This window comes from Macrobrachium nipponense, chromosome 14 (genome assembly GCF_015104395.2).
Source record: "Macrobrachium nipponense isolate FS-2020 chromosome 14, ASM1510439v2, whole genome shotgun sequence".
Classification (NCBI taxonomy): domain Eukaryota; kingdom Metazoa; phylum Arthropoda; class Malacostraca; order Decapoda; family Palaemonidae; genus Macrobrachium; species Macrobrachium nipponense.
Window position 1 is genome coordinate 24,156,029 of NC_087207.1, and position 13,644 is coordinate 24,169,672.

General features: G+C 40.9%; 1 protein-coding gene across 4 annotated transcripts; it reads right to left on the reverse strand.

Annotated features, from left to right (window-relative positions):
• Nucleotides 1-234: 234 nt before the first annotated feature.
• Nucleotides 235-12,930, reverse strand: LOC135226392 (ubiquitin-conjugating enzyme E2 T-like). 4 transcript variants are annotated; one of them, XM_064265874.1, is made up of 6 exons: nucleotides 12,695-12,930; nucleotides 3,825-4,041; nucleotides 2,996-3,065; nucleotides 2,188-2,392; nucleotides 1,523-1,600; nucleotides 235-665 (listed from the first exon to the last, which is right to left on the reverse strand). In XM_064265874.1, exons 2-6 carry the CDS (start codon nucleotides 3,934-3,936, stop codon nucleotides 555-557), a joined length of 576 nt encoding a protein of 191 aa, XP_064121944.1. In that variant the 5' UTR covers nucleotides 3,937-4,041; nucleotides 12,695-12,930; the 3' UTR covers nucleotides 235-554. The 4 variants fall into 4 exon arrangements, with proteins under 4 accessions (XP_064121944.1, XP_064121943.1, XP_064121945.1 ...); XM_064265873.1 differs by having other exon boundaries at nucleotides 12,683-12,930; XM_064265875.1 differs by having other exon boundaries at nucleotides 12,792-12,929.
• Nucleotides 12,931-13,644: the final 714 nt, after the last annotated feature.

Below are 13,644 nucleotides of genomic sequence, written 5' to 3' on the forward strand. Positions count from 1 at the left end.
GGCAAGCACTCTAAATAACTATGATCAACTTACACTTAACTGAAGTTAACTGTGTTTGGCTTCTCTACTTTGCCTCTATTACCTGCACATTTACATCTACTATAGCAATTCTCTTACAACTTCAGCATTGCCATATGAGAGAATGTTTAACTCTGAGGAGTACAGTAGTTTAGAATGAATAACATCCTTTTCAAGGTCCACATTGTTTTACATTTAGGTCTATAAAACTAAAGCTGATAAGTGGGATCATTCTATATTTTAATCTTACATCTTTTAACATAGTTCAGTCTTGTTGCTTATGCAGTGAGTCAGTGAGAAAACCTAGAAAAAAACACAACTAAGAATACTGGAAATTTGAGGGAAATATTTTTTAAATCAATAAATCTATAGTAATGTATATCAGTTCATTTAAAAAATAATAATTTAATCATAATGTACACATGGAACATTCTTCTTCACGTGCATATTACTAAAATTCTTACAGTAAAAGAAACAGGTTATAAAAAATATAACAAATATTCCTAAATTACAATAACTCGGTGGCATACAAGTCTTCAGGATTTTGTTTTTTTATTTAAGGACTTCCCTTCCTCTTTCTCTTCTGATTCCAGGGGTCGCTTCTCTGATTTTGAGCTTCCAGCTCTTGACAATTTTTCACACTGATCCTGGAAACATAAATGTGTACAAAATCAACACAAAATAATCAGTGCTCCTTTCTTCTGATTGTACCTAATACTATAATACACGATTAACTGCAATATATACAAAGATGAAGGCTGTATGATCATGCTTATGACTGACCAATCAGCATTTATGTAAATAGTTGGTCTGAATCACCACTGTAATAACTATCATTAATATTTTGGACATGTTGGTCTGCACTGTGAATACTTATTACAATTCCTGAATCTCTCTGAACATTTTCCAAAACAAAATTAAAATCTTTTATTTTTTAACTCTATAAATATTATCCCTAAACCTGACTCAGCATTATTGTTGATCAGTCAATATCCTGTGCAGCCATAGAGATTATGCTGTGATAACTGTGTTGTATCCCATAGATTCTAATAGTATTAGCATCTTCTATCCTTGTTCCACACGTAACTGACATGTACAAAATGGCCACTCATTGCCAATTCATGATGACTGCCTGAATAGTTAACCATTATTATCATTATATGAAGTTTAATGAGACCTTTTTTGAATGAAATGGTTAAAGTTAAAGTTGGGCAACTGGATGGGGATACTAAACTGTAATGGACGAAAAGTAACAGACAGAAAACAATGCAGCTGGAAGCTGGTGGGGGGAGGGGCCAGTTATACCAACTAGTATTACTATGTAGCTTGCAAGACCCAAGTGATCTGTTATCCACGACATGAATATTTCCATGTCTACCAAGATGGATACAATACCCTTAACCATTCTACCATAACTCTGTAGTTGATAAAGACTAGCATTATATATTGTTTTTGTCATCAAAGAAAATGATTTTATTTATACCAGGTCCTGTACAGTACTTACTTCACTCTTGGCAAACTTCAAAGTCCATTCACGAGCCGTTGCTTCATACTGGGTCTTCTTGAATTGGTATTCTTCTGCCTGCAACATAAATTATAGGTACGTATATATTAATTATTTATCAAGTAACATTTACAAATTTCTATATGATACAATATCATCAAAATGGATAACTTTTGAGTAGATTTCCAATTCATGATGTCAAGTAAAAGAAAAAATCAAAGCTGAACGAAATTTTCAATATATTACGTACTTCAAATATATAATAAATCCAAATATCTTTTAAATAGTCTTTAAAATAATGCTTTCTTCAAGCCTGTCTAAAACTTAATATAAAAAACTGAAAAATAAAGTACTACATATATACTGTACATATACATAAATCATTTTGAATTACACTATCGTTAAATTTCAAACTACCTGTACAACTCTTTTTTTTTTTTTTTTTCCATAAAAGCTGTACACACAAATGTGTACTGCTCAATAATTAGCTAAAAAATTAATAATTTTTTCAAATAAGAAGTACAGTATCCCATCTCCTACTTCATTGTTCAACTGCTACAGGGTTCATGGTACATAACATGCTGCACATGTAGAGTGAAAGGGTTCATATTTCAGTGAAAGTAATATGATAAGACTGTCAAAATTAAATATTAATTTTCACTTACAATATCAGTCATCAAGGGATCGTTTGGATTTGGACTTGCCATAAGAAGCCGAACTGATGTTAATACACTGGAAAGGTTATGCATGGGCCGCCAACTACCATTAGGCGGTAATTTTAAAACATCAAGACAAATACGTCCAACAGAGTCTATGTTGGGGTGGTATATTTTTGTAATGAAGCGTACATTTGGTGGCTGGAACGGATATCTGAAATAGCAGACTGAGTTACTTCCTGGGATTATATTTACATCTTAAAAAGCGTAATAGCCTATACAGGTTATATCAAATCCCAGACAAAATAATGGCTCTTTTACATTCTCAACATTTCCAACATAATGAAAATCCCCTACTGAAAAGCATTTAATGTTTCAGACATGCACAAAACTGTTTATTCCTAACATATAGCACCAATTTTAATACTACTCACAAAATTTTCACACAAGCAAGAATGAAGGTGAAACAGTCAGAACATCTTTTATATATGAAGAAATTTCCTTTGCAATATTTGTAGAATTTAGTACACTATCATATAATTTTTGTATAATTTCGTACACTATCAGATAAGTTCCAAATTCTAACAAATGATGGTCTTACCTAAATATCAATAACATTGTTTGAAATTTTTTTTTTTTTTTTTTTTTTATGAAAATAGGCCTGTTATTTGTGAATGCTATAAAACTGTCCTACTTTAGTCACATGGGAAATGCACAAAGATGTAAGAAAATTCCTCATAACCACAGTCTATAAAACAAAACTATTCACCATGACTTTAAAAACCATGGTTCAAAGATTAAATTATGCAGAACTTACTTCTCTGGAACTTCAACTTCCAGCTTGAACACACCACCATCATATACAGTGCCTTCTTCACCAAAGATAACTGAAAAAAAATATCAATATTTTATTAAAACACTGGAGCTCTTTAAAATCACACAACAGCTTCTATTAACATGTTTTACAATCCAAATGATTATGAAACTGAATTGGAAATACATAAAGCATTTACATATAGTTGAACATCATAAAGAATAAATTAAAAGTAATAAGGCTATACTATACTGTAAATATGGGAGAAACCCTTGAAGAATTAGCTGAGGGTTTTAAGATTAAACTAGGCTCCCACTTTGGTAATGAGTAGCACCTTATCAAAATTATTTTAAAAAATTATTATTATTTTAATACTATTTATAACAAGAATCATATCAAACAACAAAATTAAAAGACATTATATGTAAGTTAAGGACCCTACTTTTATACCATATCAAAAATACAAAAACATCGTCATTACTGCAGACCGAATTGTAATGTAACATTATTCAATCTTTCTTTGAAAGCTTTTCATAACAACAAGACTCAAACACATCAACAGAGTAACCATGGCCAGTGAAAATGTTTAATAAAGTCAATTAGTATATTCTAATTCTAATAAACTTCTTAATCTTTATTTCAATTATACAAAGTAAATTTACTTTTTGAGTGTATCAGTTTATATTATCAGGATATTTTATAACCTATTACAAACCACCTGCTAATCTACTCTTGTGCTACACTGATCCAAAATACAGGCTGAAAGTAGCCACATTAGTAAGGTGTTGATGAAATATGAAACAAGCAGTACTAATCTATAAGGTAAACACACCTGCTGTGAAAGTAGTGAGATCATCTGCTTCAGGCCAACAAGAAACTCCAACAGGAGGGGATTCAAGCAACTGTTGGCATTCTTTTTTTAAACGTCCCAGGCGGACAGCCATGTTTGCCTGAGATACAGCTTATTATGGAGGTGCTTTGCAGAGCTGCAAATTTTTCAGTTTATAATTATCCACTTTTTAGGGTCACCATCCACAGTGAATTTCTTCCTGTTGGTAAGATTTAAATTACAAACATGAAAATGAGGATGATTATACTATAACAATTATCATTTAGCTATATACAAAACCTGGTACGTGTTCATCACAGATCACAAACCTTGTTTTACAATAGCCAGAACTACAATATCCAAGGTCAATAAGCTAGTCTACAGAGTCAAAGGCCTTTTAAGTAATATTATCTTTAAAATTCTACATCAGTCTCAAACACACCAAGGAACTTCCAACTCTTTCCTGAGTTGGTGGACCCTTTTGTGTCAATCCTCATACCAGTGTGTTCTTTGCTGACCTGGCCAGAAGCTGGATTTCTCTTAGTTGATCAGAGGTATCAGCCATACTCAGTTTCTATAACATAATTGTTGTTAGCCTATTAACAAAGGTAAATGTTCATGAAATGCAATTATTACTACTGCATAGCTACATCAGCTAAGAATGGTAAATCACATTATTTAAGTAAAATTTTCAAGTTACCTATCTCACCTGAACTGCATCACATACAACATTGGCTATACTGTTCAGTAAAAAAATTTCATCAAACAATATTTGTGCGAGGAGCTCGTACTTAAAAATGATATTGTTATTTTACAATAAAGTTTTGTACATACTTACCTGGCAGACATATACTTAGCTTACATCTCTGACGTCACGACAGAATTCAAAACTCGCGGCTAACGCGACAGGTAGGTCCAGTGATCTTCCTTACCCGCCGCTGGGAGGCGGGTGTAAGAACCATCATACCTTTCTTGCCATATTTTTTCTCTCTTATACCTGTCTCCTGAGGGGAGGCTGGGCGGGCCATCAATCGTATATGTCTGCCAGGGAGTATGTAGTACAAAACTTTATTGTAAAATAACAATATCATTTTTGTACATGACCTTTCCTGTCAGACATATACTTAGCTGATTGACACCCTTGGTGGTGGAGGGTACAAGACAGAAAATAACAAAGAAAAGGTAAACAACACCTGTTGTAGGATAAAAATAACCTTGGTTCTTACCTGTTTAGGCTGAAGACTTCATAGATACTGTCTATTAGTCTGCATAGCCATAAGAGCTACAGCGAGGGCGTGACCTACAGCTGAAAAGACTCTTTGGGTCTACTAACGGGACTTGATATCCGCTTACTTAGTAGAATCCAAGTCGGATCATGTCAATAAAGGGGGTTCGCCCTCTTCTAGACAGAACCTGTCCACTACCAACGCAGGGAGCTTCAAACCAAATCCGATCACCTAACCAAACTAACGTTATATCATTACGAAACGAAAAAAGATGCCTACCTGCATCATTTTTCATACAACCATATGAACTCAATTACCAAAAAAAAAACAAGGGAAAAAACTACTAAGGATATGTTCCAGCTCCCTGCCCCAGCACCGAATCCGCCGATACGTACGGGCCTAACGCGAAGCACTCGTCATACGTAATACTGACGTCTTTGGTTTTAGGTAGTGGTTGGCGAATACTGAATTACATCTCCAGAATGTAGTTTTCATCAGATTCTGAAGAGACATATTCTTCTTAAAGGCCAAGGAAGTGGCAATTGCTCTTACTTCATGAGCCTTGACTTTTAGGATCTTGAAATGTTCCTCATTACAAGTTTTTATGTGCTTCTTTCACAACACTTCTAATGAAGAAAGACAGCGCATTTTTCGACAATGGTCTGCTGGGGTCCTTTACAGAGCACCATAATCTATCCTCAATGCCCTTAAGGGTTTTCTTCTTCTGAAGGTAGTATTTTAAACTCCTAACAGGGCAAAGAGTTCTTTCAGGTTCTTCCCCTACTATGGCAGATAAACCACGAACCTCAAAGTTCCTTGGCCACGGATTTGAGGGGTTCTCATTTTTGCCAAAAACGAAGGAAGGAAGGAACAAACCACGGAATCTCCTTTGAAACCTACCCTTCCTTCTAGGGCATGAATCTCACTAACCCTTTTAGCTGATGCTAAAGCCATGAGAAAGAGAGCTTTCCTCGTGAGATCTTTGAAGGAGGCTAAATGTGGTGGTTCAAACCTAGCGGACCTCAGGAAACGAAGAACCACATCCAGATTCCAACTTGGAACTTCGTTAGAAGTTTTCTTGGCAGATTCAAAAGATCTTAATAGATCATGAAGATCCTTGTTATTCGAAAGATCTAAATTCCTATGTCTGAACACCGCAGCCAGCATGCTACGGTATCCTTTGATAGTAGATACTGCCAAACCGCATTTTTCTCTGAGGAAAACTAGGAAATCTGCTATCTGAGTCACAGAGGTACTGGAAGAGGAAAAAACTTCTGGTTCCTGCACCAACGGCGAAAGACGTCCCACTTCGACTGGTAGACTTTAAGGGTCGAAGGTCTTCTAGCTGAGGCGATATAGCCTTAGCAGCTTTTGTCGAAAACCCCTTCGCTCTGACAAGACTTTTGACAGTCGAAAGCCAGTCAGATTGAGAGCGGGGAGGTTTCTGTGATACCTGTCGAAGTGGGGTTGTTTGAGCAAATCTTGTCTTTGTGGAAGTGCTCTTGGAAAGTCCACCAACCATTCCAGTACCTCTGTGAACCAATCTTGGGCGGGCCAGAACGGAGCTACTAGCGTCATTCTTGTCCTCTCCGAGATAGCAAATTTCTTGAGGGTTTGTCCTAGTACTTTGAAGGGGGGAAAGGCGTAGACGTCTAGCCCTGTCCAATCTAGGAGAAACGCATCCACTGAAACTGCTCCTGGGTCTGAGATCGGGGAGCAATAAAGTTCGATTCTTGCGTTCTTTGCTGTTGCAGAAGAGATCGATGTAGGTCTGCCCCATCTCTCCACAGGTCTTGGCATACTTCTGAGTGGAGGGTCCACTCGGAAGGCAGGAGTTGATTCTTCCTGCTCAGGAGCATCGGAGGCCCTGAAACGTATTTCCTGTTTCACCTGTACGAATCTGGTGGGAAGACTGATCTTCCTCGTTTGAGACCACAGCAGAAGATCCCTTGCTGTTTCGTACAGGGAGAAGGAGTGCGTCCCCCCCTGTTTCTTGATGTACGCCAAGGCTGTAGTGTTGTCCGAATTGACCTGCACTACTGCATTCCGGACGTGGGGTTCGAAGGCTTTCAATGCCATCCAGACTGCCATCAACTCTTTCTTGTTGATGTGCCAGGACACCTGATCCCCCTTCCAGGTGCCTGACACTTCTCTTGTCCCGATGTCGCTCCCCAACCTGCCTCCGATGTCGGAAAAACAACACATGGCTGGGGTTCGGCATGTAGAGAGACATTCCTTCCACAGTAATCGAAGTGGTCGGGTCTTCCACCACCGAAGGTCTCTCTTGATTTCTCTTGAGATCTTGAAGGAGAACTCCAGATCTAGGGAGAGACGCCTCCAGTTCTGGTATAGGAAGAACTGTAGAGGCCTGAGGATGCAACCTTCCTAGAGAAACGAATTGCTCCAGCGAGAGAGTGTCCCCAGCAGACTCATCACTCCCTCGCTGTGCATGCATCTTTCTCTAGGAAGGTCGTTATTTTCTCGTAGCAACGAGCTATCCTCTCTGGCGACGGAAAAGCCGAAAAGCCAGAGAAGCTATCCGAATCCCCAGAAGATCCTATCTTGACTGGGGATTAATTGAGACTTCTGGAAGTTCCACCAGAAGTCCCAGCGAACTTGCCAATGTAAGGGTCTTTTGAAGGTCCTCCAGACATCTTTCTTGAGACTCTGCTCTGATTAGCCAGTCGTCGAGATAAAGCGACACCCTCACATCCCTCCAAATGTAGCCACTGCGTCCATGACGTTTTTCATTACACCCCTTGTGAAAAACGTGGGGTGCAGTTGATAGGCCGAAGCACAAGGCCTTGAACTGGAAGATGTTTCCTCCATCATGAATCGTAGATACTTCCGTGAAGAAGGATGGATCGGCACATGAAAGTAAGCGTCCTGGAAGGTCTAGAGACCACCATCCAGTCCCCTGGACGAAGAGCCGCTAACACTGAGGAAGTTGTCTCCATGGCGAACTTCCTCTTCTTTTCCACAAAGACGTTCAGGGCGCTTACATCCAACACCGGTCTCCATCCTCCTGAGTTCTTCGGAACTAGGAAAAGTCTGTTGTAAAAGCCCGCAGAGCGGGGATCTTTCACTAGTTCTATAGCCTCCTTCTCTAGCATGAGATCTACTGCTAGAGAAAGGGCTTGATTCATGATGGGGTCCTTGTACTTGGCTACCAACTCCCTCGGAGTTGTCTCAATGTGTCTTGACGAGAAGGGAATGAGGTATCCTTTGCTGACAATCGATAGGGACCAACTGTCCGCCCCTTGTGGGCCCAGGACTTCGGCAATCTCAGTAGTCTGGCACCCACTGATGTCTGGAGTCCTTGACCGCTATTTCTTCCCTCTTGACTGACTTAGAGAAGGTTTTACCTCTCTTAAAAGGTCTAGTCCCTCTGGTTGCAGGAACCTCTGACAGCGGGTCCTCCTCGAAAGGGCTCCTGTCTCAGAGGAGTCTCTTTCTTGGTCTTGGTTGGAAGACAGAGCGAGGTTTCCTGGCCGCCTGGGCTAACATGTCCTGAGTAGCCTTAGCTGAAAGGGCACTCGAGACATCTTGGATAATTTTCTTGGGGAACAGAAGAGGAGAGAGTTGAGCATACAAGAGCGATGCCCTTTGTGCATGAGCACTGCCTTCGTGAGAAACGAACAGTAGACCGACCGTTTTCCTTAAGCCCACTCCAGCTCCAAACAGTGAGGAGACTTCACTCGATCCGTCTCTCACTGCTTTATCCATGCAAGTGAGTACACAGTTAAGATCTTCAGGAGACAGAGCATCTGGGGTCTTGGTCTTATTAGCCAGCAACACCTAAAGACCAATCAAGGAAGTTGAAAACTTCCAGGACTCGGAACATTCCCTTCAGTAAGTGGTCAGTCGTTCATTCCCACGTAGTCTTGGCGGACAACGAGGGCGGAACGAACGCGAGCAGCATCCACTAATGAAGAGAAGTCCGAGTCCGCAGACGAAGGGAGAGGCGAGGCCTAAAGGTTCTCCCGATTCGTACCAGAATCCCAATCTGCCGGTCAGTTTAGACGGAGGGAAAGAAAAAACCGTTCTTCCCTTTCTCTTCCTTCGAAAGGAGCCATTCTCCAAAACCTCTCAGCGCCTTCTTCATGGAAACAGTAGTTTCATCCTTACACAAGACGAAACCTTCGACGTCTTCGAAGTGGAGAATAACGAAAGAGGGAGAGGGGGCCACAGGAGAAAGGAGATCTCCAACTCTTGCAGGAGTAACTCTGTAAGTTTCTTATAGGAGGAAACTGAGGCGTCTTTAGGTCCTTCTTCTTCTGAGGGGTCCTGTTCCTCCTGAGCCGAGAGACCCTCCTGATCCTTAGAGGCGCGACTATTCTTAAAGGAGTCTCTAGAGGCAGTTAGACGTATACGTCTTGGAGACAATGCTTCAGGCAAGTGTCTACTTGCAACATCCTTCTTGTCTGGAGGAGTGCGTTTCCCAGATCCTTGAAGCCTAATAGGAGTCAGGCGGCAGTCAGGTGCAGAGCGCCTGTTTGAAGAAGAAATTCTATCAGGCTCTTGGCGCCTATCCAAAGGAGAGCGGCTACCAGGCGAACTGCGCCTGCCATACGAAAAGCGCCTACTAGGCTCTTGGCGCCTGAACCGAGGCGAGAGAATCTCTGGCGACGAGCGCCTACTAGGTGAGCGCCTACCAGGGGAGAAGCGCCTGCTAGGCTCTCGGCGCCTGACTCGAGGCGAATAAAAGTCAGGAGAAGAGCGCCTGCCAGGCGAAACGCGCCTAACAAGCTCTTGACGCCTGTCCAGCGAAAGGCGCCTGTCCGATTTAGGGCGCTTGTCAACCGGAGAGTGGAGGCGAGACGAGGAGCGGCTACGAGGCGAGTAGTGCCTACTAGGCTCTTGGCGCCTGTCAACGGGGAGCGATCCCTGTCTCGGTAGAAGAGCGTCTGTAGGGGAGGATCTTCTACGCAGTTTGCTCCTTGTCTGAAGGAGAAACTTGTCTGTCAGGCGAAGGTCGCTTAGACGCAGATTTGATCTTGTCTGAAGCAGAAAGCCTCCTGCGAGAATCCGAACGCACAGGTGAGCGCGCCTCTTCCGTCGAAAAGCGAGAGTCAGGAGAGGGGAGCTTGGACTTCTTTACAGGAAGCGAGACGTCCTTCCTGCGACGAGAAGACGACGCAAAGAGAGCCAGCCAGAGCCGAAATCTGCGCCTGAAGGTTAGCCAACACCCTTGCAGGAGAATTCACAAACTCGTGAACAGGAGAAGAGGCTCGATCTCCGCTTCCGTGAACGATACTCCTGAGATCTCATTACGCTTCTTCGCTTCCACCTCAGGCTCTTCCGAAAAAACTTCAGGGCTGGAAGGGCGGGCGCAGGGAGCATTCCAGGCTCTCTCGAAAGTAAGGCGCGAGGCTTCCGAAGAGCTCCATCCTCTTTTAGGAGAAGGTGAAGGCGACGACGAGAAGCACTGGCGCACAATTTCTCTCCTTGGAGCGATCCAAGGTAGCCTGGGAATGATCAACAGGAGCTACCGAGGGGACGCCTGACCGTTGGGGATGCTCCCTAACCTTCCTGCGGCTTTCGACTTTCCTCCTCCACTGGGACTGGGAGTCTGGAAGAGGTCTAGGCCTGGAAGCATTAGGGCGCCGATCAGACGCACCCTCCACTGCACTGGGTTCACTGCACAAATCACTATTGGAATCACTCTTACCTTCTAGTTGCTTGATTTTCCTCTCCATACTGCGAATGGTGGCTTTCATTGAGGCCACTTCCGAAGGCACATCTTCGGCTTCGGTGCAGGGAGCAGGAGCTGAAAACTGACAAAGGAGCTACTTTCTAAAATAGGATTATCTACATCCAACTCGCTAATACGAGATCTACTACTGCTCCTGGAAGAAGCTTTCCTAACTTTATCCTTTTCAAGCTTCCTCAAGTAGGAAGACAAAGACTTCCATTCATCCTCATTCAGCTTTTCACATTCATTACAAGGGTTATTAAAAGGTGCATTCATTCCCTCTACACTTCAAACATACCGTGTGAGGGTCTACCGCAGCTTTCAGTAGCCTCACCTTACACTCAGTCATACAACAAACTCTAAACATAGCAGTTTTCTTAGTATCAACATCAGACATCATGAATCCAAGAAAAATCCAAAGAAAAATCCAAAGAAAAGTCCAAAACTGTCCACAAATCGCGAATGCCCAGGCCAAAAGATCGGGTACTTCACCAAAAGTCCGTAGAAACAAGAAAACCACGCGAAAACGAGAAAAGAATCCAACTGTCAAGAGTACCGACAACAGGTGTGGTCGACACCGACGACAGAAAAAATATGCCAAGAAAGGTATGATGGTTCTTACACCCGCCTCCCAGCGGCGGGTAAGGTAGATCACCTGACCTACCTGTCGCGTTAGCCGCGAGGTTTTGAATTCTGTCGTGACGCTCAGAGATGTAAGCTAAGTATATGTCTGACAGGAAAGTTCATGTACAAAATTACTGTTATCTTAACTAAGAACTTCCCTGGCCTAGCTTAGCCTGGGGCCCACTTTAGCGGCCACAACTACCCTAAATGGTTTAGCACACCAAACTAGCTTGACACATACCTACGTAATGACTGTGAGTGTGACACAGGTAATTTTGTAGTCTGGGTTATTTCATGTCTTCAAATGACAAAGCCTACTAGGCTAATGCATGTAAGTTACCTGATGATAATCTTTAAAGGTTAGGACACTACCTACTACCTAGTTGTTTAATAAATTAGGATAGTACTAGGTTACCAAAAAAAATGAAGTTAACCATAATCGTTACGCATTCTGCTATTAAAATGTATGGTTCAAATTCTGCTATTAAAATAAGTTGAATATTGCTAGGAAAAATGGGCATTAGCCTACTAAACAAGAGCTCTGCATGAGGTATTACTTTGGAAATTGATTTTTCCTTCTATCGTATTTTGGTTGCTTAGTATTAAGAATTTACTAGGTATTACCTAGGCTATCATTTGTCGGTCGACTGAAATTAACTTTTAATTAGTGTCCTCAGATGTTGTACGTTGGGTATCCTGGGATGCTATCACAAATTGTAGGGGAGCTTTGGGTAAAAAATGGAGTTTCCTTCGAAAGGGGGTCTGCCCCCCACCTATGTAACACAAGATCTGCTAGGTTGGGTTAGGTTAGGGTAGTTCCTTTTATAATAGGCTTCCTTAGCCAATCCCTTCTTAAACATAGGCTCCCTAATGACTTGCGTATGCACGGAACTAGGTAGTATTCCAGGGTAGCCATCATTTACCTACCTAATGTGTCCGTTCTCTCGTCCGGTGTTTCACTCCACCCAAAAATCCCCCATTTCAAAGGGTCTCCGATAAAGACGTGAAGTTAATAAGTGACTGACAAATAACAACAACGCCACCACCTTCCTCAACAACATTAAAAGGCTGGAAAAATCAATTTCCATGGTAATAATAAGCGCAAAGTTAGGTATCCCGTAAATTTACCCAATAAAGAAATTGGGCAGACAGGCCAAACCCACATTTTAGAGCAACTCCCCCAAAACACACGAAAACAATCTGATGGATTCTGGCAGACTGGTTCCTTAGATTAACCATCATATTTACTGGTAAACGTTAAATATCATAAAAATAGGCATTAACATAAAAAAACACAAACAAAATTAGGTAAATACCTTGTATATTACGGTCGGCGGCTGGCGGGAATCGGGCCGTGGAAACAGTCTGCACTTTTACCAGCTGTATATTAGTATTGCTTAAGAATAACCGTAGTATTAAACGTACTTCAACTAAGTTAACGCACTGCATAAATCATTTACACTAACTGAAGGTGGAATCAATTCTGCGAAACAGTGTTTTTGTCCTTTACAGTATAGAATATCCTCAATTTGTTTACAAATTTAAACAAAATATTTGGGATATCAAGGTCAGCATGTAATCTATAAAACGGCTCCTCAGTTATTTCTGCGTTTTACACGTTACCTTTTATGCCTTCTTTCTCATACATGTATATGGCAAGATGTCTTTAATTTAATTACATTTACAGCCTCGCATAATAAGAATCCTACCTACTATTTCATTCTTGACTTCTCTTTATTTGTTACAATTTAGCAACTGTATTTCACTTCGTTCTGCCAATCCTCTTAGCAGCTTATAAAGTAAATTAATTCTTTCTCTATAGTTTTCACAAAACTTGCTAACCAACACTCCTTCTCTATGTTTAAGGTACTAATTTTCGCAGTTTGCTTATCATCTAGGTTCTCAAATTTCTCTTTTCATTTTCTTGTATGTATCTAGGGTAGTTATTACCAGGTCTTTCCGGCTCTCCCCTTCATTATTAATGCTTTCCTTGATTTTTATTTCATCTAATTCTGGCTCTTTAAAGTATCCTGTCACTGTTATCAATCATTATACTTCTTTTTCCTTCATAGCAAGATTTTTTTATACCATGAATTATTATAAATATATTCAGAAAATGAACCCTGTTCATATGGAACAGTAGGTATAACAATTAAGAAATACAGGGATACGTTATTAGAAAGAAAATAAATTAACAAATTAATTCAACTAAAAATGAACATAGATTACGAGATCCAAAGAGAATTGCTTTAGGGTATTAAATAGAATACAGAATTTA

Bases quoted from the DNA above. Each gene is read 5' to 3' on its own strand.
- LOC135226392 (XM_064265874.1), bottom strand. From the start codon at position 3,936: ATGGCTGTCCGCCTGGGACGTTTAAAAAAAGAATGCCAACAGTTGCTT. The intron at 2,393-2,995 runs GTAAGTTCTGCA...CTGCTATTTCAG, and splicing joins GAAGTTGAAGTTCCAGAGAA to ATATCCGTTCCAGCCACCAA. The intron at 666-1,522 runs GTAAGTACTGTA...TTATGTTTCCAG, and splicing joins TGAAGTTTGCCAAGAGTGAA to GATCAGTGTGAAAAATTGTC.